The sequence below is a fragment of the Leptosomus discolor genome, chromosome 2 (assembly GCF_034619465.1).
Source record: "Leptosomus discolor isolate bLepDis1 chromosome 2, bLepDis1.hap2, whole genome shotgun sequence".
In the NCBI taxonomy this organism is placed as follows: domain Eukaryota; kingdom Metazoa; phylum Chordata; class Aves; order Leptosomiformes; family Leptosomidae; genus Leptosomus; species Leptosomus discolor.
The window spans coordinates 6,383,420-6,405,016 of record NC_141392.1 but is presented as its reverse complement, the minus strand read 5'-3'; the positions used below and the strand labels follow the sequence as shown (position 1 = coordinate 6,405,016).

Below are 21,597 nucleotides of genomic sequence, written 5' to 3'. Positions count from 1 at the left end.
TCTTATGTTACATTACAGGACCAATATGGCTATGCTTTTGAGTGACTTTATAACAAAACAGACTGCATTTGGTATTATCCTTAAGCTTTAGCTTCTGAAATCGTAAGACTATCTGAGAGCTATGAGATTTTTCTTTAAAAGCAGGGCTGTAATTCTCATCGGTTCCAGAAAGAAATCGTAGAGACAGCACAGGGACACATATTTTTGCTTGAAACAGGCAAAGAAGGTGTTATTTAAAGCCTACACTAATGTCAGGAGGTCTGCACTATGATTTTGAATGATTTTTATCAGCACTACTGAGCATTGCAAAAAGAGCAAAGGTGTGGCTCTGAAGCCATGTTCCTTTGAGTGTATGATATGTCCGAAGCTTTGATACTATTCTTTGGTAGGTTTTCCTTACTAGGGAATGGTAAGAAAAATGTTAGAAAATGTACCAAAGTTGTTAACAATATTTTACCAAGAATGCAAGTCCACCTGGATCCTGAATTTGATCCAGCATGGCAGTTTCTGTGTTCCAAAGATACAGGGGGAAAGGCACAAGGCTTTTTCCTGCATCCTCTTTCTGTAATCAGCAAAAAGTCAGCCAAACATTTCTAGCCTCCTCCGGGAAACATCTCTGATAAGTACAACATTTAGGCACTTAATGAGCAGGATTAATGCACATGCTTAAGTTTAAGTGTATTTTTAAGTGCTATGGTTTGAATCTGAGCCGTAGAGTAGATGATTAAAGACAAATGGCAAACATTTATGAATTTCTGGACTCGTATATATAAACTATGTAATCTGCAGGCTTGGATTCACTTGTGGAGGTTAATTAACTTCCATCTTCTGTTGGTTTTGCTTGTCCAAAGCAGTGTCGCATCTTGTCTCCTTTGCTTTAACCCAGCATGCCAGACCCCAGGAGCTAGGGCCAAACTGCAGCGTGACGTGGAAGTCAGGGAGGGGCTCCCCTTGAAGTCCCATGCTTACACACCTGTATATTATGTGTCTGGAGAACAAAATGTTGTCGTGTGAGCTAACGCAGAGCGAGGAGTATCTCCTCAGATCTGTTTTCCATGCCGCATGAGAATCGCCGCCATCTCTGTCTAAACTCACATGCATATAGATGTAGTTATTTTGCAGTAAGGAAATAAAGAATGAGAAGTGGGCTTACAAACCAAGGGTGAATGGGCAAAGAGTCAGTGATTTAGGCCTTTTAGTACAGATTATTATAAATTTATAAGAAACATTTACAAAAACCAGGATCTTAAATTGTGTCAAGAGGATGTGTGTCATTTCTTTGCTTATGCCATCATTATGCTTCATCTCCACTGCCAGTTTAGATCATAAATAGTTCAAGAAGCCAAGCACACATTTACTTTACTCGTGTTCCCAGTTCTGACTGTTTCACCGAGTGCTTAACTTTTGCAGGTTTTTTCCTGAAACACACCATAATAGGGTGATTGCCTGAGAATCTCAGTTGCTGTTCTGAAGTAAAGTTCATTTCTAGTTCTCCATCGTGGAAATAGGCTTGAAAACTTGAACTTTGAAGTGATAAGCATCAAAAAGGAAATTAAAAAAATTTAATAATGTAATTATATTTATGAGAGTTTGAGGCAATTCAGAAAGTCGTATATACTGTGTTTGAGATTGGCAGCCCTGGTTTCTATAGCTTAACAATTCTAGTTCATTTTTACCTAATTTGGGAAAGATGCTTTGCAGGCAAAGTAGCTGGTAAGAGGCAAGAGAAGAAATAAGGATCCTGAAATTTGTACAGCAGCCTGTCAGTAGTTGACAGAATTTACTTTCTCTCTTCATTGTTATGGCTAAATTTCAAACAAAATGGCATAATTTAGGTATCTCCGTTATATAAGATTGATTATGGTTCCATATGTATTTGTTGATGTGTGGAGATTTGTGTGTGTGTTGTTGTTACTACATTTTGATTCTATTCCCTTTTTCTCATTTCTCTCCTTGAGACTCTTGTCTCGTTTTCTATGTTTGGGGGATTTTGGTTGTCAGCTTTTCCTTTTTCAGAATTGTAGTGTGTGTTTCTTTCGTTTCTTGACGTAAATGCTCCAGTCACCTAAAGTGTAGCTTCAAGCAGTCCTTTGTGTGACTAAAAGAAATTCGCTAAATAACACTGTTTAACTAATTTCAGGACCGCCTCTTTTTCGTCATGGAATATGTAAATGGAGGAGACCTAATGTTTCAAATCCAGCGCTCACGCAAATTTGACGAACCTCGATCCCGCTTTTATGCAGCAGAGGTCACATCAGCACTCATGTTTCTTCACCAACATGGCGTCATCTACAGGTACTTGTTTTGATCAAAAATAGAGTATTCTTGAGGCTTGGGGCTGGTTTTGGCCGAAATCCTCTGTCTCTTAGCAACCAGATTTAGATTAGTTGTTTGTTCCAATTTGCTTACACAGAACTTTTTTTGGCTGTTTATCATTGAGAATGTTAACATTTGAATAGCCCCTGCAGCAGTCGCCAGCTGTGTGTGCCAGTTTTGTATTCTAGTCCAAATAAAGCGGTTTTGAAAAAGCTTGGCACAGTGCGACCCAGAGGTGACCTTTCTGCAGATCGGCGCAATCTCTTCACTTTCCTCTCTGTGCCATAGATTTCCTCTGGGTTTCTAACTCCTTGCCACTTCCTGAGTTTGTTTGTCCTAGTTGTCTCCACTCTGATACAATCAGGATGGTCGCTTGCAATGCTTTACTTATGCCCCTTCCTCTTGACTGTTTGGGTGAAGGCTTACTCACCAGCAGGAAGTGGCTCTTTACAGACAATTTCGATTTGCTTGCAAGTGCCCGGCATCTATTTGAACCTCCCCCGCCCCGATCTCTAATCTTCAACACTCAGGCGCACACACAAAAAGTGCGTAGTGTTGCACCATGGTGAAGAATGCATTTAGGGATAGGCTTTTATCCTTACAAGTAAGGAATCACGTTGAAAATTTGCACCTTGATGTTAATGTGTTTATTAAGTCCTTCATCTTGCCATTTTGCCCTTCCTATCTCTTTTCATTTGTTTTTAGCAGCCTGTCATTGCTTGTGATAAATTCGGGCTTTCCCAAGCAGCGTGCTTTACAGGTGTTGTGATACAGGTCTGTCCTCTCAACAAAAAATTCTGAGTTCTGTGCATCTAACTGAGTTTTGATATTCTCTTGATATCCTCATCCTCTTTCAGGTTATCAGTTTTGGTTTGGGGTAGTCATGTCGGGGACAGGTAGTCATCTTGGGGACAGGCAGTCTCAGCTTTCTTGAGCAGAAACATCAAGATGAGGAAGTGGAATTTGTCACATCCCTGGATTCATATTAAGGCTGATCATAAGAGTACTAGAAATTGAAAGTAGTGAATTTTAAATGTTTAGTAACCAGGACTGAGTGGTAACTTCCATCAGAGGCCATTGGCTTTCCCACCAACTGGGATTCAAAAGGAAACTTCTCAGGGATGAAGTCTCCTTTCCAGAGACATGGCAAACAGCAGAACATTACATCTTCTGAGGAAAATAAATCTCTGTGAAAGTGGACTTTCAGTGAAAACTCCAGTTTTACACGGAAGACTTTTTTTGCTAACTAGAGCTTTTGATCTCCATCTTTTATTAACACTGGTATGATGTTTGCATACTGGTTTGGACTTTCAGCCTTACCATTTTGCATAGGTTTGTTTTCAAATGTTGAAGATCCAACACGTTTCTTACCTTTGCTGCCTGTATCATATTTCCTATTCATTGTCTGCATTTGTTTCCAAAGCTATGTGTTTGTACATGTAGATAGTAAAACATGGCAACTTCACAATTTGTAAGTATCCATCATAAGGGAAAAGGACAAGACCTTAAAAAACGAAGGATTTTGAGTATTCGTTTCCATAAAAAGTTTAGACACTCTGTAATTAGCAGTCAGTATAGTGATTTCTGTGAACCAGCAAGAAAAAATTGGTAAAAATACCTTCCCCCTTCTTTATGAGTGTGCATTCATTCTCCCTCTTCCCTCCCTGCCACCATCCTTCAACACACATCTCACCATCCTTCAACACACATCTGCTTCTCTCTCCTGTCTTTCTCCTTTCTCCCTGTTTTCCCATGTATATGTTGCTTCTGCTGTGTGGTGGCTCCTAGCTGCATTGAGTCGCTTCGTGTGCCTGCGTTCTTTCTATGACTTTTCATCATCAAAATGCTTTGATCCCAGAAGAAATGTCGTTCTGATGAGACAATGCTTTGTAACTTTGCAAGATACTCTCAACTTCTGATTCAGAGACTATGCTGACATGCTGTAGTAAAACACTAAAATTGTAAATGGTGTGGTATATTGGGTGTATTATCAGAAGAGTCAAAAGAGGAGAAATAATGTGAGTTGTAGGATGAAAACAGAAACTAAAAAAGGGCAACAGGAAGAACATTAGGAACAGATTTAGTTGTAGTCTGCTTGGACAGAGGTTTTTGGATCTGGACATAGTTATGTCTGTAAAGAATAACTCATTTTCCCAACCAGGGGATACTAGGAACTTCAACAATTCATAAAATGTATATCCCAATTGCTCTATAAAATACAAGTAAAAGGAAGAAATTAGAGATTATTTTAAAACAACCATAAGAAAATGTCACAATTCATTCATAGTGTACCAGACCTTATGAGACTGCATTTGTTGATGTCAAGTATATGTTACAATAGTGCTCTTGGACAGAACAGTTTCAGCCTGATTATTCCGTACCTCACTGCATCATTTATTACGCTGTTAAAAATGCATTGGGATCAAGCTGCTTCTTTACATCTCCAAAGTGCTTATTAGCTGGCAAACAAGGGAAGGAAAATGGAGGGGGGAGACAAGCAAAAAAGAAAAGAAAACCTGTGTTCCTGAATAACTACCAGTCATAACTACCTAACATGCCTTCAGATATTTTAATAAAGAATTCTTGTCTTCTGTGTAATTATATCTCTAGAAAAAAAACATTGCGGTGTGAAATTTATGGTTATTCTCCAAAGTGGGAAGTGCTGCTTGTGTGGGCAATACTTCAAGGAAAGTGGGTAATATATAAATAAACTGTTTGATGGAAATGCACATTTCAAAATAGCTGCTATACCTTCTGATCTTTTTTCAGCCCTGTATGTGGAAGTATTTGTTTGGAGCTAAACATAGTTATATTTTTGGAAGTAAATAACTAGCTTTAGCTTATGCTTTGGCTTGCTGGTTAGATTTTTAGAAAGTGCTATGATGATAGTAAATGATCAGCTTTTATAATAACTAGTTTATCCTCATTTCCCCTGAAGTTCAAAGGGAAAGTTAGCTCCCTGTTTGGCAATAGTAACTATTCTGTAGGTTCATATCTTTGCAACTGGACCAACAGTTTTTCCCAGGCTTGTCCAATTATCTGTGTGCCCACTGGAATTACATACCTTCCTCTGGTTTGTCAAGTTTATGTTGGAAATAAAGGTGAACCTCACAATTTTTATATATAAAGATGCTGCTTTTACTAAATGCATCTTGTACGATAGGTAAACCTCAGGATAATTTTCAGTGTGGCATTTTTAAGGGTATAATGTTACTGTTGTTATATCAAAAACACTTCAACAGCTTAATAAAAATATTTGCGTTATCCCTGCTGCCTTCCCTCTCATCTAGCATGCAGCTATTCAGGCGCATGTCAAGCTGGGGCCTGATAATACAGGTAGAGTCAATCAGGCAGTAGAGAGGTTTCAATCGCAGTTGCTGGCAGTTGTGTCGTTCGTGTTATGCAACTGCACCGCTTTGAAAAAACACATCCAAGCTTCAGGAATGAAGGGCTGGGCTGTGAATCTCATTTTGCCTGTGAGCTGAACCGGACTTTGAACTCAGTAATGAAAGGCTGTGGGCTGTATTCACTGTCACCTGTCCCTGGAGTCTGGTGTGTTTGAAGTCAGTCGTCATCACCTTAATATATATTCTCATATATGGAAGATGCAACAAACTGGGTGTTAAGAAGCTGCCAGTTCCGTACTCCCCTCTTGTACTGACTTCCAACGTGCCTGTGCACTTTCTGCATATGTATGTAAACGTTACGTGTACTTGCTTCACCCACGGTTGTTGGGCTGAAGACAGGAGTGCCTGGGTGGGTATCTCTGGCTGTCGTTGTAGGAGTTCAAGTGAGGTGACACAAGTGGCCCACTCTGCCCCGAAATACACACAAAGAACTACTGTCTCCCCAGGCAGGGACATCAGCACTAGATTGGGGTACCACTTCTTTAACGTAAATTCCAGGGTCCCCCGTTCATAGTTGATTTAGGGAATAACTGTGAGCTACAAACCTTGTTTCAGTGAAGACCTGAAGGACCAGTAGCTGCATGTCACATGATCTCTGGTGTGCTCCAGGATCATTCAAGTGATTATCGGGGTGCTCTCTCTGACATAGAAAAGGAGGAAATTGAATGTACACAATTTCAGTTCACCTGAGAGGATGGAATATATCTTAACTGGGAAAATAGTGTCACCTGCTTTGGGTTAACTCATTCTTTTGGGTTCAAATGTAAGGTCTGTGAGATGTTGCCATCAAATCGTACAGCACCTGGTCACGGGGGAGTCCATTGGGTTATCATGTTGCTCCGCAGTATGAAGTAATAATACAGCCTGTGACTTGCTGCAGCTTTCTCAGGCTCTGTGCGCTCTGTAATGAGTATGTTGGTCGTGATGAAGGATATATTAACGCTGGATTGAGGAGAATGTGAATATAAATATACTGATGCCAATGCTTGAATACCTCCAGGCTTTTTCCATACAGAAATACCCTAAGAACTTGTTTGAACACTAACTGAATTTTTCCTTGGATGATCAGTTTTCCCAGCATTCCTGTTTATCAGGGCAACACACACCAGTGTTTCAGAAAGAAGAACTGCCTAAAATTAAAAGCACTTGCATTAGTGTGTTTTTATGTGAAATAAGAATATTTAGAAAGTCTGACTTCACTGGTGGTTGTATGATTCAGTGCAACCTTGGCAGAGTAATGAGGAGTTATATTTACACTGATGAAAATGTTGCATGGTCAGTGGTTAACACATTAGAAGTCATCATTCTCCCAAGTTACCTTACTGTGTTATTTCTGAGTGGCAGCAGCCAAATAAAATTCCCCTCCCCCCTTTTTTAATGCTTTTTAAAATGCAAAACTAGACGTGGAGCATTTTGGTTTAAGTTTCTTTTTAAGTGTGTGAAGATCATCTTACTGCAACTGTAAACGGTTAAAGGTTAAATTGATGCTTGAGCTATGGTCCGTGAAGAAGGGCAAGAAAGACGTTGTACCCTCACAGAGCGTATTCAGACCTAAGCATGGGAATATCCTGAACTCAAGCCCTTCCCCACATAAACTGCCGGTTGCAGGAGTCTGCTACAGCAAAGTTACAGTTTGCTTCTGCCACAACCGAGCAACAAACTATTTCCATCACCTTCGGTAAACGCAGGAAGCAAGGAGTGAACTGTGCTGCTGCGTGTGTGTCTGAGTCCCGGTGTCTCTGGGGACTGCTGCTGCCCAAGCTGCACCACCTCCCCAGTGCTCCTGGCCGGGTTTGCACCCTGGGCTACATCCATGCTTTGCTCTACCCGGTCTGGTTTCCAAAACTGAGTGGGAGCTCCGATGGGATTTTAATCGGTGGCCTCCTGCCCTCTTTGCACTTTTTCTTGCTAGATCTAGGCAGGCCAGCAGTCGTGAAATGCGTAAGTAAGCAGGATGTCTTCCCCGCAGGAAAAGGCAGTGGGCCGGGGTGGAGAGGAGCAGGGCTGAGGGAGATGAGAAGCAGGAAGGAGGGTTGGTTCCCAGGCTTCTGGCATTCGGACCGAGGGAGTCCACCCTGCCATCTGCCCAGCTTATGTATTGTGCTAAAGGCTGCTGTCGTATAGGAGAGCCTTTGACAAGGTTTCCAGCTGTGGAAGGATGAGTAAAGGCTGTGGGAATAGGATATGAACCATGCGGTCTTGCCAACAGTAGAATGCTTTCTAAATTTCTCCTGGGTTTGGAACGTAAGAAAGTCCTTAGTTGGCTCTTGCGTGGGAGTTGGGTATGTGGAGCAGCAGTGCCGGGCAGTTAATATTTAGAAGGATAGACCAGCAACATTGACCTCATTTGGGGAATGACATGGTACTTCCAGGGGGAGTTCCCGGTAGCGAGGTCAGAATTGTTTTTTTGCTTCATGTTTATTTGGTGCAAGATTTTCTTGTTTAATGACCATTTGTATAATGCTGTATTGTGTAAATAAAGCTATGACCTTTACCTTCTGATAACAGTATAGGAGTGAGTTAATGTTAAATGAGAGAGGGCAAGGAGTGGGAATCTGCCAGGGTTAATGCCAAGTTTACATTCCTGTGAGGGCAACCATGTTCCGGTACGCTCGGTAGAAAGGGCGACGGCGCTTCTCAACAGATAATAACAGCAAAATATTACAGAGCATATTTATGTTTGTTTCTGGATGAATGTCAGGGATTTTAGAAGATTGATGGTGTGTTTTTATTTTATAACAGAAAGAAATGTGTTATCTTTCTGCATTTGATTAGACGATTTTAGCTGAGAGCAACATACACAAAATAAAGATCCACTAGAACTGCAGCACATGTAAAATTGAAATGTACTGACACAACACAATCCCTGCAGTTTTCCTGAAGTGCTGAGACACAGCTTTATTTCTACAGAAACATGTACACCAGTCCCAAACAAAATCATATTCTTCAAACAATTTTCTAACAGAGGAAAGGGAATGCTCTTTGTTTCACAGTCCATTAAAAATCTGAAGGTGCTTCCTAAATGTAATTCTGCTGCTAACAGACAAAAGTTAGGACCGAATTTTGCTGTGGCCTTCAGTTGTGTTTGTCTTCAAGCAATGGAAAATACTTCTATAACCCAGTTGCAGTGGTGTTGAAACTATGTCATGTTAAGGATGAGGCTTTGCCTTTTTGCATGCTCTTGAATGCATCTGCTAAAGTTTCATAGTAACTTTATGAGACAAGTGCACAGCAAATGCGGTTCTGAGGCAAGGAGCACTTCAAACAGATTTTGCTGCTCTTGAGATGCAACAGAGAAGTTGGAGAGTAATGCAAAAAGTTAGATGAAAACAAGTACGGAACTCTATTCAGTGTTTTTTAAATAATTCTATTAAAAATAGTAAAAAAACCCTTAAAATTTGTATGATACACTTCAGTAAAGACATTTGAGTACAACTTTTTCTTTTTGGTCAGAACCTTGCTACTTTTGGCTCAAGGTTTGCATTTATTCTCTTTGCCCCCTCTTCCACCCACCCTTTTTATCCACCTCCTTGTAAAAAGAGCTTATCAGTTAGATGCTGCTCCAGCAAACATTTCTGCATGCAGGTCACTGTACTCATAGGCTGATTTTGATTCAGTGAGACTATTCATATGCATGATGTGTGCAGCTTTGTGGATAATTTGGGACCTTGGTTTGACTTTTCAGATTGAAAATGTGTTTATTTTAAAATTGAAAATCATCGCATTTGGGAATGCACTGATACTAAAAACGATATGTTGCTTTGCTTACCCTTGCAAAAGGCTATGGAAAATGAGAATTTAGCTAGTCTGAAAGCTAACATAACTGAGTTATCACTGAAACTTTTGAAAACTTCAAAAATGACTGTTTAGCTGACAGCTTGTACTCAAATGTAAGAAAACAGACATAATATTGTTCACTAGGAGGTTAAATAAAATGGCTTAGCGAACTAAAACAGAGAAAATACAGCCAGTAAGAACTCCAGCATTTTGGGGCGTGCATCAAAGTCTCTACTGCTACCAGAATAAACGGTGGTAGGATTACATCAGAAGGACCTTGGAGAATCTAGGTGCAGTCTAACCAGGAGAATCAGAAAGTGGAATAAATTGGATCGAGTGGCCATGTGTGTGCTCAAAACAAGTGGAAAGGTGAGGGGTAACAAGGCCAGAGTGGTAACAAGTCACTTAACTTACCTTCTTGTGTCAGAAGTAATGCCTGCCCCTCTCCTCGGCTGCCAGTGTTTCACAGAGTCTGAACAAGTGTTTCACAGAGTCTGAACAAGTGTTTCACAGAGTCTGAACAAGTGCTGCCCAGAGCAGCAGACAGTGGCTGAAATACATTGTCTTCTTCATCTCAGCAGCAGCGAGTACGTGTGGAGAAGGCAGAGGCTGGAGCAGGGCTAAGCAGGAGTGGCAGTGAGGCCAAGGCCAGCTTTTACTGAGATGGGAGCTCGTGTGGTTTCCATGCTGTAATGCACCCAGGAATGGATGACACCAGGGAGAGAGAGTCTCCTGCCACCACCAAATTGAATTTTGACCCCTCAAGACCACTTATATTGGCAGCATAATGTTTTGGGTTCAGAAAAACTCCTATGGTAACATCCAGCTTATGAGGAGAAGCCCAAGCAGCACTTCTCAATTTACATACCACGTGGGTCTTCACTTCTTCCCTCCTGCTTCTAGAATTTCTTTCCAGTAGTCAGTGTTGTGAAACAGCAGAGAGAGAGAAAAAATAAAGGGGAGAGGCAGAAATAATGCCAATACTTACATAGGTATGCTTTTTCCTCCAGACTTTAATTTCCTTCTACTGGTGTATGGAAGTCACAGAAAATACCATTCTTCAAAGCATGTCAAAAGCAAATGGTACATGCAGTTGTGTACACTTCTTAACGTAGATTTGACAGTGCCATTTGTAAAAGTATTCTTCACAATGTAGTCCAGTCTTAGGGCATGTGGTTGCCCCTTCAAGGGAAGGGAAGGATGGGATGGCTTCAACAGGAGATAGCAGCTGGTATGGGTGCACTTTGGTATGAAACACAATAATACAGAAGCAGTGCCCTAAAAAAAGCAACCAGAGAAGCCTTGGTCACCAATAGCCTGAACTGAGGAACTTCATATGTTCAAAACGTGGAATATTAAGGCTAAAATTTAGTAGTAACTAATAAACACTGTAGCACTTCACCAGGTATTTATTTATTATAAGGTTTCCAAGGGAGATCCTATGGTCTATTAACACCCATTTAAAAAGATGCCTAAATATATTCTAACAAACAAAAAATGAGTCAGATGGAATTGCTATGGTCAATTAAGTGGGTAATGGATATTTAAAAGCTTCCAAACATCAATAAATCTGAAACAGCTCTAAAAGAGTACTTGTAGAACAAAAATAATATGCACTTAAGAAGCTGCCCGAGTACATATTTGCCTAAACTTAACCACCAGTAAGAGGACAGCAAGCGTTTATGGTACTGTATACTGAGGACATAAAAAGGCATACTAAATGTCTGCCAGTTCATTTGCTGATAATCTGTAATGGGTCCAAAGGGGCCATAATTATTATAAATAGGCCCTGATTCTCATTTATATGAAAGTCTTTAAATACGTGATAGCGTAAAAGGATCCTCAGATTGTGAACAAGGAAAGTAGACAGCAGCTCAGCAGCGTACCCCTTGGCACAAGGCTGAAGCCAGCCTATTGCAAGCTGGTTGAAGCTGCCTCTGCCAAAACTCGGTGAGCTGGTTTCCACAGACACTGAGGGAGAAATGCCCCCAGCGGAGGTGAGATTAACCTTTCGGACAACACTGAGGTTTAGGCAGGTTCTCCTGTCACCCTTTGAAAATTCACAGAAGAAAAAGGAGAGAATCTTTTTGTCAGCCTCCACAAGAGCAGAGCAAGTTCTATGCTTGCACACACAGTAGGACAAAAGTTCTTGTTTTCTGTGGATGACCCAAGAGGGAAAAGGATTTGGCTACAATTTTTAAAACATCTGCAGATCGGGTAGAAGTTGTTCTGTCCGTGAGCAAAAGCATCTGAAGAAATTTTGAAACAGCATCCTGAAAATTCCCTGTGTATTAATAACAACAAAACTAATAACAGTCAGCTATGGGTGCTCTTCGTTAGACCAAGATAATTATCTGTATAAACCAAATCCACAAGAGATTTAGGCTTAAAATCCCAAAATCCTACTGTAGAAAAGAAGGGTTATTTTTTACACACCCTACTTAATAGGATTCATTTAAAAAGCGGTCAAACACAGTGATGTTTGCTCAATTACAGCAATGGTAGCATGTGGTAGGAAAGAAAGTGAAAGGGATGATGCTTGGGGTAGAGTGGCCAGTAAAGAGTTGAAATGTATCATAGCTAATGGAGTACTTCATGTCATCATGAGGGGCACCTCAATCCATCTCATTCCTACCAGTCTCATGCCAGTGCCAGCAATAGATGCCCAGAGCCTGGAAAGGGATCACAGGTCAGCAGGAGAGCACCTGAAGAGCAGCGCAAATGAATTCTAGCCAGTAAGTCAGCTTCATCGGGGCCCAGCTTAAATGTTTCTGTGCAAATGCACGTAGCATTTGACACTATCCCACATGACACCCTTGTCTCTAAATCAGAGCGACATGGATTTGGCAGGTGGAGCACTTGGCGGATAAGGAATTGGCTGGACGATCACACTCAAAGAGTTGCGATCAATGGCTCAATTTCCAAGTGGAGAGCAGTGATGAGTGGTGTTCACAGAATCCTCGGGTCAGTATTGGGACCGGTGCTGTTTAACATCTTTGTTGGCAACGTAGACAGTGGGATTGAGTGCACCCTCAGCAAGTTTGCCAATGACACCAAGCTGTGTGGTGCAGTCAACATGCTGCATGGAAGGGAGGCCATCCAGAGGGACCTTAACAGGCCTCAGAGGTGAGCCCATGCAAACCTCATGAAGTTTAACAAGGCCAAGGACAAGGTCCTGCACCTGGGTCAGGGCAATCCCAAGCACAAATACAGGTTGGGAATGACTGGATCAAGAACAGCCTTGCAGAGAAGGACTTGGGGTGGTGGTGGTGGATGAAAAACTAACTGAATGTGAACCAGCAACACACACTCACAGCCCAGAAGGCCAATCGCATCCTGGGCTGCATTGAAAGAAGCGTGGTCAGCAGGTCAAGGGAGGTGATTCATCCTCTCTACTCTGCTTCATGAGATCCCACCTGGAGTACTGCGTCCAGCTCTGGGGTCTCCAACATAAGAAAGACACGGACCTGCTCGAAGGGGTCCAGAGGAGGGCCATGAAGCTGGAGCACCTCCCCTATGAGGACAGGCTGAGAGAGTTGGGCTTGTTCAGCCTGAAGAAGAGAAGGCTCCAGGGAGACATAGCAGCCTTCCAGTACTTAAAGGGGGCCTACAGGAAAGGTGGGGAGGAACTCTTCATCAAGGAGTGTGGTGGTAGGACAAGGGATAATGGTTTCAAATAGAAAGAGGGGAGATTTGGATTAGATGTAAGGAAGAACTTCTTCACTGTGGTGGTGAGACACTGGCACAGGTTGCCCAGAGAAGCTGTGGCTGCCCCCTCCCTGGCAGTGATCAAAGCCAGGTTGGATGGGGCTTTGAACAACCTTGTGTAGTGGAAGGTGTCCCTGCCCATGGCAGGGGGGTTGGAATTAGGTGATCTTTAAGGTCCCTTCCAACCCAAACCATTCTGTGATTCTTTGATCATTTAAAGTCTGTGTCTGGGTTGAGAATCATACTGTAGTGCCCCTTAATATTTCATTTGCTGTTCTGTCGAGTCTTGGCACAATGCTATAAATTGCTACAGACTCTAAACTAATATCTGTATTTGTTTCAGGTTGGCCAGTGTTGAGTTTAATACATCATATATGTGTCTATGGGATATAACACAACCTGTCCAAGTTCTCTCCCGTTTTAAGTGTTTTGATAATCTTCCTCAGAGATTCGTTTCTTCATGCGTTTTCAATTGGAATTCAGAATGTGATAATACATAATAAAAATATGTTATAAATGTGCTTACAACATGACATGGGAGTTTAGAGGCTGCTATCTGGTGTATAAGCGACCAGTTCTTTAAAAATCATGATTCTCATTTACAGTAAAAGCTCTTTCTGACACCAGAAGAGCAAAGCAATTTTACAATGGAATTAAATTGTACTCAGTGTGCTCAGTTTAAGACTGTCAGAAGGCTGCAAAGAGACTTTATTGAACATTATAATTTAATGAAAGTTTATGTTAAATAGTTCTTCTGTAAGCTGTATGATTAGGTTTCTTGCTAGTCTTTGCCCACATCGCTATCTGGGAGTTTTAAAGGATAATTTCTCATCTTGTCAGAGCATAGAGTCTGGTTAGCAGGTCTCTGAAGACAGATCTAGTGTCTGGGCACATGGAAGTTACAAAGATAATTCCTAAAGCTCAAAATAACATTGTTTTTAATGTTGACAGAATTGTTCAGGAACAGCCCACTTCAGTCAATAGTTTGTATTATAATCCTACTGAAGTCAGTATTTTCATGCAACGCTGCCCAGCAAGTACCAAATGTTAGAGACTAAATTCATATTTTAGCCTCCCAAATCTTGTATTCAGAATTGCCTCTTTCTTTTCGTTTGGGCTGGACTATTAGGCTTTTCTCGGTAGCCTCTTGTCTTCACAGCCGAAGGTAAACTGGTATAGCACTCTCCTAACCTTGATGTTGGCAAAACTGAATGCGCTGGAAATTTCCTAAGTCATGCCATGTTTTATTTCATGTGAGTAACCCATGAGTCATCTTTCCATGGCATTCATATTAATTAAAAATAGTGGGCTGCCTTGTATAAGTAGATTTTAAGTTATGATACTGTATGTTGACACTAGAGCTGAAGTAGCATTCCCAAGCATGTGTTTTCTGGAGGAGTTGGGGGAAAGGAGCTACATTTGAAACAATGCTGGAGCTGAAACTTTCTACACAAGAAAAGATTCTGTAGGAATGTTGGCGCAGCTTTCTGGCAGAGTTGGGGGGGTGAAAGTAATTTTACTTTGCTACACAATTGTAGCTTTAAAAGAATATCTTGTAAAATATAGCTGACTGTGTTAACATATATAACCCTTTTTAATTACATATCAAAATAAGGTTTGGAGTTGGAACCAAAGCACGAGCTTCTATGACCTCTGGAAGCAGCGTTAAGAGTTTATTTTATGTATAGATCAAAACAGAAGGGCAAGCAACTCCCATTTTTTCGTGCGTCTTCTTCATACTTTACAGGCAGATAATACTCTTCTTGAATTTGCCAGAATCCTTCCACTGCGGTGACCTTCCATCAAACATAACAGAAAATTGTTAACTCTACAGAAATTTGAAACAGACAAATCTATCTAATAGAATGCTTTTAGAAGGTTAAAAACCAAAATAGATTTAACACTGTTTTTACAACAATTTCTGCAGAAATCTGTTAAACTGCTGTTGACTGCTGCTCGTTTGATCCTTGATAAATACAGTGGGGTTAGAAAAGGTTATGAATTAAAAGTCTAAATACCCTTCCCAAGTTCAGAACACGTGATTGTGTAAAAGGATGTTTAGGCATGCGGACTATGCTGTTGAAATCAGAATAGAAGCAGAAATTATTAAAATCTTTCTTTTAGTGATTCCATATAAGTAAACATTTTGTTGGAAGCAACGTTCTTGCTGAGTTACATCATTTCATTTGTGCTATATAATTTATGTAGTCCATTCTGTGTAATATTACATGCACCACTCTGTGGAAAGGCTTTCCATAAAAAGACCCAAGAGGTCGAACTGAGACCAAAATGAGGTTGGAAAAAATCAGTGCCTGTACAAAAGTTCACTGCAGAGCGTTTTTTTTCTGACTAAGAAAGCATTTTTCTCCATGGAAACATGATATGGAGCTTTAACAGGAGTCTGCTTACTGCTAGGAGCTGTGTTTGTTCCCTGCTAAGGACACCCTTGGGATCATGGGGAAGAGAATTCTGATAAATTTGTTTCTTTTATAAAAAGAAACAGAAACACTGCACATAAAACCTTCAGCATCCCTTCTCCTTTACGCTATCTGGGCATCATAAAGCTGCAGAGGGTGTTGGCTAGTACAGAAAAGGCACTGGAATGTCAACTCATGCTGTTGCATTAATGGTTTGCTCAGGATGTGCTCCTGGTCGCCAGTGTTTGGCCATTTTATTGTATGACCCATGTTGTGGTTGCCAGATGAAAAAAAAAAAAAAAAAAAAAAATTAAACATCTTCTTTAAAAGTTTACAGAACATATAGAGCTTTCTCAAAGGAATGAAAGAAAAAGATGACCAATTCAAGTTATAAAGTAGGTTCCCAGCATTGCCACATTTTCAGTTTTTCCCTGAATCTAATGGTGGTTCTGTCTGTCCCTGGTAGAAGCACCAAATAAGCATTATTGAAGATGTAGGAGATTTGTGCTACCTTTTACAAGCAGGTTGTAGCATTTTAAGAGCTCTTCGTCTTCATCTTCACTGTGTGTTTTCATGAGTATGCTGAAGGTCTGGTCCCTTGGCTGAAAAATGGGGATTTATGTGAGTGTCATTAGTTTTCTTTTGAATTAAAAAGAGAACCTTTAGTAAAGTTTTGAAGCTAGAGAAGGGGTGAGGAGCAAGGGAAAACAGGACTCAAGGTGAACTTTGCTCTTCTCCTTTATGTAACAGAACTGGACCAGAGCATAGGGTTTTCTTAGTAGCTGCTGGGAAAACATGGCATGCTTTGCCCGTCTTCAACAAGTCAACAATATGCTTGGAACTGGTCGTTTCTGAGGGAGGTGTCGACATTTGTGTTACATTAACACGTAAAAGAATGTCATTTGGCATTCATGGAAGAAAAAAAGTCTTTTACTCTAGAAAAAGAATAGGGTCAGAGCACAGGACAGGGATGCTACGTACCTTAAAATAGTCTGTATTTAGTGTGACAGCAGGATGACAGTGTACAGGATTGGATCAAATTAACCTGTGCTATTGTAGCTTTGACTTTTGTTTAACAGTGATTTCAAAACTTAGACTTGCTCTTAATAGGCGGCGTGATGGAAACGATAGGCTTCCAACTGAGGGAAGTTTTTGGCTCAGTATTGTGATTGTGAATGAAAACCCGTTGGACTTATATCGTACTAAAATAATATCAGTATTGTTACGCAGCATGAGGTTGGTTGACCTTTAGGTCAGGGGAAGTATAAGGCTATCAAGTTAAATGCCATTGAAAACAGCTATCTAAATCATAAATTCAAACTGACCTGGTTTATGCATCTGTGATTTAAGGAAGAAACTTGGAGATGTGGGATGAGATCCAGAACTGAACATCTGAAAGAGGGAGACTAAAGTAGTCAACTTCAGTTGATTAAAGATATTCTGATCCTGTTTTTCTCTGCTGTCTTGACCTTACTAAAGTTCACTTAGTATGTAATGGAAAAAACAACCGGTTTGATAGCAAAATACAGGAAATGCCTTCAATCATGGCTGATTACAGTAGCAGCTTTTCTTCTGTTGTTTTTATTTTTTCAGAATGCTCTTTCTGTGTGCCTGAAACAATGTAGAATAATAACGCTTTGGAGCCCTTTATTTGGTGTGTCCAAGTAGAGCAATTAAATGTCTGGCTTTTTGATGGATATGCATGTTGGGAGTTTTTGGAGTCATGAGAATGCCATATGACATAAGTGAGAAAAATTAAGAATTATTACAAGGCATAACTTCAAAGCCTAGCAAATTCTGTGTGTGTGTACGTATGTGTGTGGCAATTCCACCATGAGTAACAAGACAAATGAATGAAGGTCTTTTTTAAAGAATCTGCTTTTGTTTGTCTTTCTCCTACAAAAGTGGAAGTTTTGCAACTAATTTGAATGAAATCTCTAGCTGGAAGCCAGGAAGCAGCTTATGCTGAATATACACAAAGCTCAGATTCATCTCACCTAACTTTAGGAATGCATCTGAAGATTCCAAGTCAGGATCCTGCTTGTCCTGGAGTGCATTTACAGTTGGTGGAGAAGGGTAGCTGTGCAGCCTACATGTTCCGTGAATCATCTGCTGGGAGATGTCTGTGGAGATGGCCATGGAGGGAGCCTGGGGCAAACCGTGGTACCTCAATTAAACCCTCATGTCTGATGGGATAAATCTGGTCAGAATCCAAATACAGGAAAGAAAATCACCATAAAACAGAGCAAAATGTTTCAGAGCTCTAGTTACTTTCATGTTTAAGGTAAATTTCAAAAATGGATGGAATTGTGGTTGATTAGATTAGATCCTTTTATTCTGTCTTTCCTATTATCTATATAAGGCAGTAACATATCCTTGTTGTGGGTTATTAAGAGTTACAAGGCTTCATTGCTGAGACAGCTGAATGAGAACTGCTACAGCAATGCAAGATGCTACCTGGATAGACATGCATTTGTTGGCTGTACGTTTTTCTGCTCTGTGTAAGCTTCACTCAGAGATACGCAGGAGAAGAAAGAATTTCATTCTCTTTGGTTAGACCCAGAAACTGGATGCCTGAAACCCAAGTACTCTTTTGTTTGTGTTTGTGTAATTTGTATTCCATTGTTGTTCAAATGATAGTGAGTTTGTCATCCTGCCTACTAAGGTCACTGAGAAAAAAACAAAACAAAACAACAAAATATTGCTTTTGGTTTCTAAAGAAAAAGTTTTGAACAGATCCAAACTCAATTATTGTGCCTACTGATAAATTTGCTTTCTAAGGTTCTGGTAACATTTTTTCAGAATTGAGTTTTCAAAACTTGATCTGACAAGCTTTTCTAGCTTCTCACCATCCTCTCGCTCTCTTTTGTCAAGTGGTTTTATGAAATAATGATTTAGTATTGTTTTGCTTAAAAGGATTATGGACATACATAGTAGGCACTTTTAGTTTGCGCTCCACCTAACCTATTGTTATAATACTCAATCTTATTTTTATGTTATTTGAGATGTGAAAATAGGAGCACAAAGCATTGAACCTTGCAGAGTAGAATACCGCAGCTTGAGTCAGTCCTTGGCTAAGGCTGGAGGCCTCTATTGTCTTCACTGGGATCACCGAGGTGTCGGTGAGGACACGGTTTATCACATTACATATTTAGCAATGACTTAACACATGGGCTTTGTAGCAGAGGCTGAAACAGTAAATATCATTAGTGGTGGTACAGATTTCACTCTGTCATTCCCAGCCTGAATACCTGGAACCAGTTAGGAATTTTTCAGCTAAAGCCTTCAAGAAAAAAAGTTAGAAAATAGTGGTTTTAACCAAAGGAGAGACAGGGAGAAAGAAAGAAGACAATCCCTGAGAGCTGCAAGTAGCCTTAACATCAGGGCACTCATGAAGGTGGTGGGGGACCAGGACAACCAGACTGCAGACCTGCAGGCTATGGGAGGGCAGAGTTGTCACTGGGATCCAACACAAAACTTGTCTAAATCAGGGCTTTGGCAGTAGGCTAAGTCAAGAGACATGGTTAGAGCACTACTTCCCATTCCTGTCTCAGGCTCATGGGAAAATTATTGCATTCCCAGGTCAGGGTCACAGAAGAATGAGGCTTATAAAACAGTGTGATGTGAATGTAAAAGGCAACCCTCTCTTGGAAAAATAGAGACTGCTCCCCTCTGTGCTTAGCCAATTTTTGAGAATGTTTTACATAATGCATATTTAAACTCGTGCACATTTCACTTATGTCCACAAATAAAAATGTGGAAATAATAAGAAAGGAAAAGCCACACAAAGGAGAGCTGTTAAGTATGATATATTTATTTGTCTGCACATTATTTTAAGGAAACTCAGCATAATAAGATAAGCAGATCAGGCACTGTAATGTCCTAAGCTGCTACCGACAATTGTAATAAAGTTATGGTCAAAGCCATTAAAAAGTTGTATATAGAAATTATTTTATAGAAAATGGTTTTTTGCTACCAGAAAAGTCTTTGGTTTCCTTAAGCTACTGGAAATTAATATTAAACCTTTATTCAATACGTCATTAAGACATCAGTAAATAGGGCTGCGTGATGGACACACGGCCGCCTTTTCCATCTCAGGACCTTGCTGACCTGAAAGTTTTCTCAGTGATGGACAGTGCTGGAGTAGGAGATGTTATACATCGTGCAAGCCATACTTGTGCCTTGTAACAGCTAGGGTTTACAGAGCCACAGCTAGCAATTGTGTGTCTATCTCCCCCTGATGTCCTTGGTGGGTAGATAGCAAACTGCCTTTTGCTACATCCCTACTCCTGTCTCTGCCGCCCCCTTAGTCCACAAGATACTCATGCAAATGGCAGGGAGATGGATGCTGTGTTATATAAGGGAATTAAACGTGTGTGTTTTTAAAAGTAATCATGCCTAACAGAGACCATCACTATGGTCACCCTAAAAGACGGCATTTCCCATTAATGGTTACCCTGCTATCAGAACTATCGCTGTTTTCTTCGATGAAAAGTAGCTATAATATCTCTGACTTTAGTTGAAACCAAGTCTGTGCTCTTAATTCATCTGCCCCTAGCCTTTAGACATGCTGATACGCATCTGTGTAAGGTGGATTCACTTTATTCTAAACTTGGCTCTGCTGAAAAGTAGTAGTTTTCAAATCCGCACAGCGGGTTTTTCTGTATATTGCCGAGTATGGCTGTGCTATAGTTGTTGTGATAGATAATGTCTTTATTCTTTGATAATATCAAGTAATGTAACAGTAACAGAGAAAATGTGTATCATAAATCCAGCAATTATTTAATGGATCAACATGAAAGCAAAGCAGAGAAATTCCAAGACTTTCAGATAAACACAGGCAAAACTTCCTGAGATCTCCTACAACAACAAAAGCAGCAGAACCATCTTTTTCTCACCATTAGTCTCACTCAGCTTTCTCCCTGCTAACAAAAACTGCCCTACTGTCATGAATCCACTCATAAGCATGAACATTCCAGTGCGTGGCCTTTTTCTTACTCCCTGGATAAGGAAGGTCACATCAAATGGTAGAACCTGACATCCAGTGATGCTGGTATTATTGCATGTTTATGGTCAGTAATACCAGAAGGTATGGGTGGCTTCTTTCCCATGCAGTTTTTCAAATAGGAAAAATTTATATTATTATTTTGCATTTTCTTGGAAGTTACAGTTTGGATTTTCCCATCTCTCTCTGATCTGTTGCGGGGTGGGGAAAAAAGACCTGCTGATGTGTTGTGACTAAAATACTTAAAGCAACAAAAGAATTCACTAGCGAAGTACAGTCCTACTATATCTGTCCTATACTTTAGGTATGGAAACTGAGATTAAATTAGTGAGATCTGATCACTAAAGCTAACATCAGAACATTAAAATTGACGTTTCTTATTGTTTTCTGACCAGTTCATATGTAACTCCATCTCATTTAGATTGTAACCTAGTACATCAGTTATCAATATTTTGAGGACACCAGTATGTTTGAAGAACTGAGACAAAGATTTTGGTGAATTTATCAGTCTTCCAGAAAATACCATTTCAGACAGTGTGGTACAAATGATCCAAATTCTGTGATATTTACTGCTTGTGATTGAAATTTATGTTGAAAATGCAACGTTAACTAAAACTATAGCAAAGAGTAAATTTGTGCTGGGTACGGGAGAGACCTATTGTTGCAGGTGAACATCTTTGTCTCAAAAGCAATTTGGATACCACTGAGTAAGTTAGAAAGTAATTCTAGGAATGTAGAAGCGTTACCTTAATTAAATAAATAAAAAAAATTCATCTTACTCATTGAAATTGCTAATTGATCTAATGAGCATATTGCCTTCAGTTATGAATTTCAATAACTGTAGTAACTAGAGAATGATCCTGATGGTTTTCCATGTTGTTGGGGGAAGTTTCCCTTTTACTTCCTGTGGTTTCTTCCTTGAACAACCTGTCTATTTAAAGCCTGCAGAGAGGATGTGATTTTCCCA

The 21,597-nt window shown here is 40.3% G+C and overlaps 1 protein-coding gene across 1 annotated transcript in view; it reads left to right on the top strand.

The window, feature by feature from the left end:
• PRKCE (protein kinase C epsilon) overlaps positions 1 to 21,597 on the top strand; it is a 294,148-nt gene that overhangs the window by 239,980 nt on the left and 32,571 nt on the right. Inside the window, exon 11 of the mRNA XM_086460568.1 lies at positions 2,141 to 2,295. Coding sequence (XP_086316694.1) covers positions 2,141 to 2,295 — 155 coding nt within the window. The remainder of the gene's footprint in view (positions 1 to 2,140; positions 2,296 to 21,597) is intronic.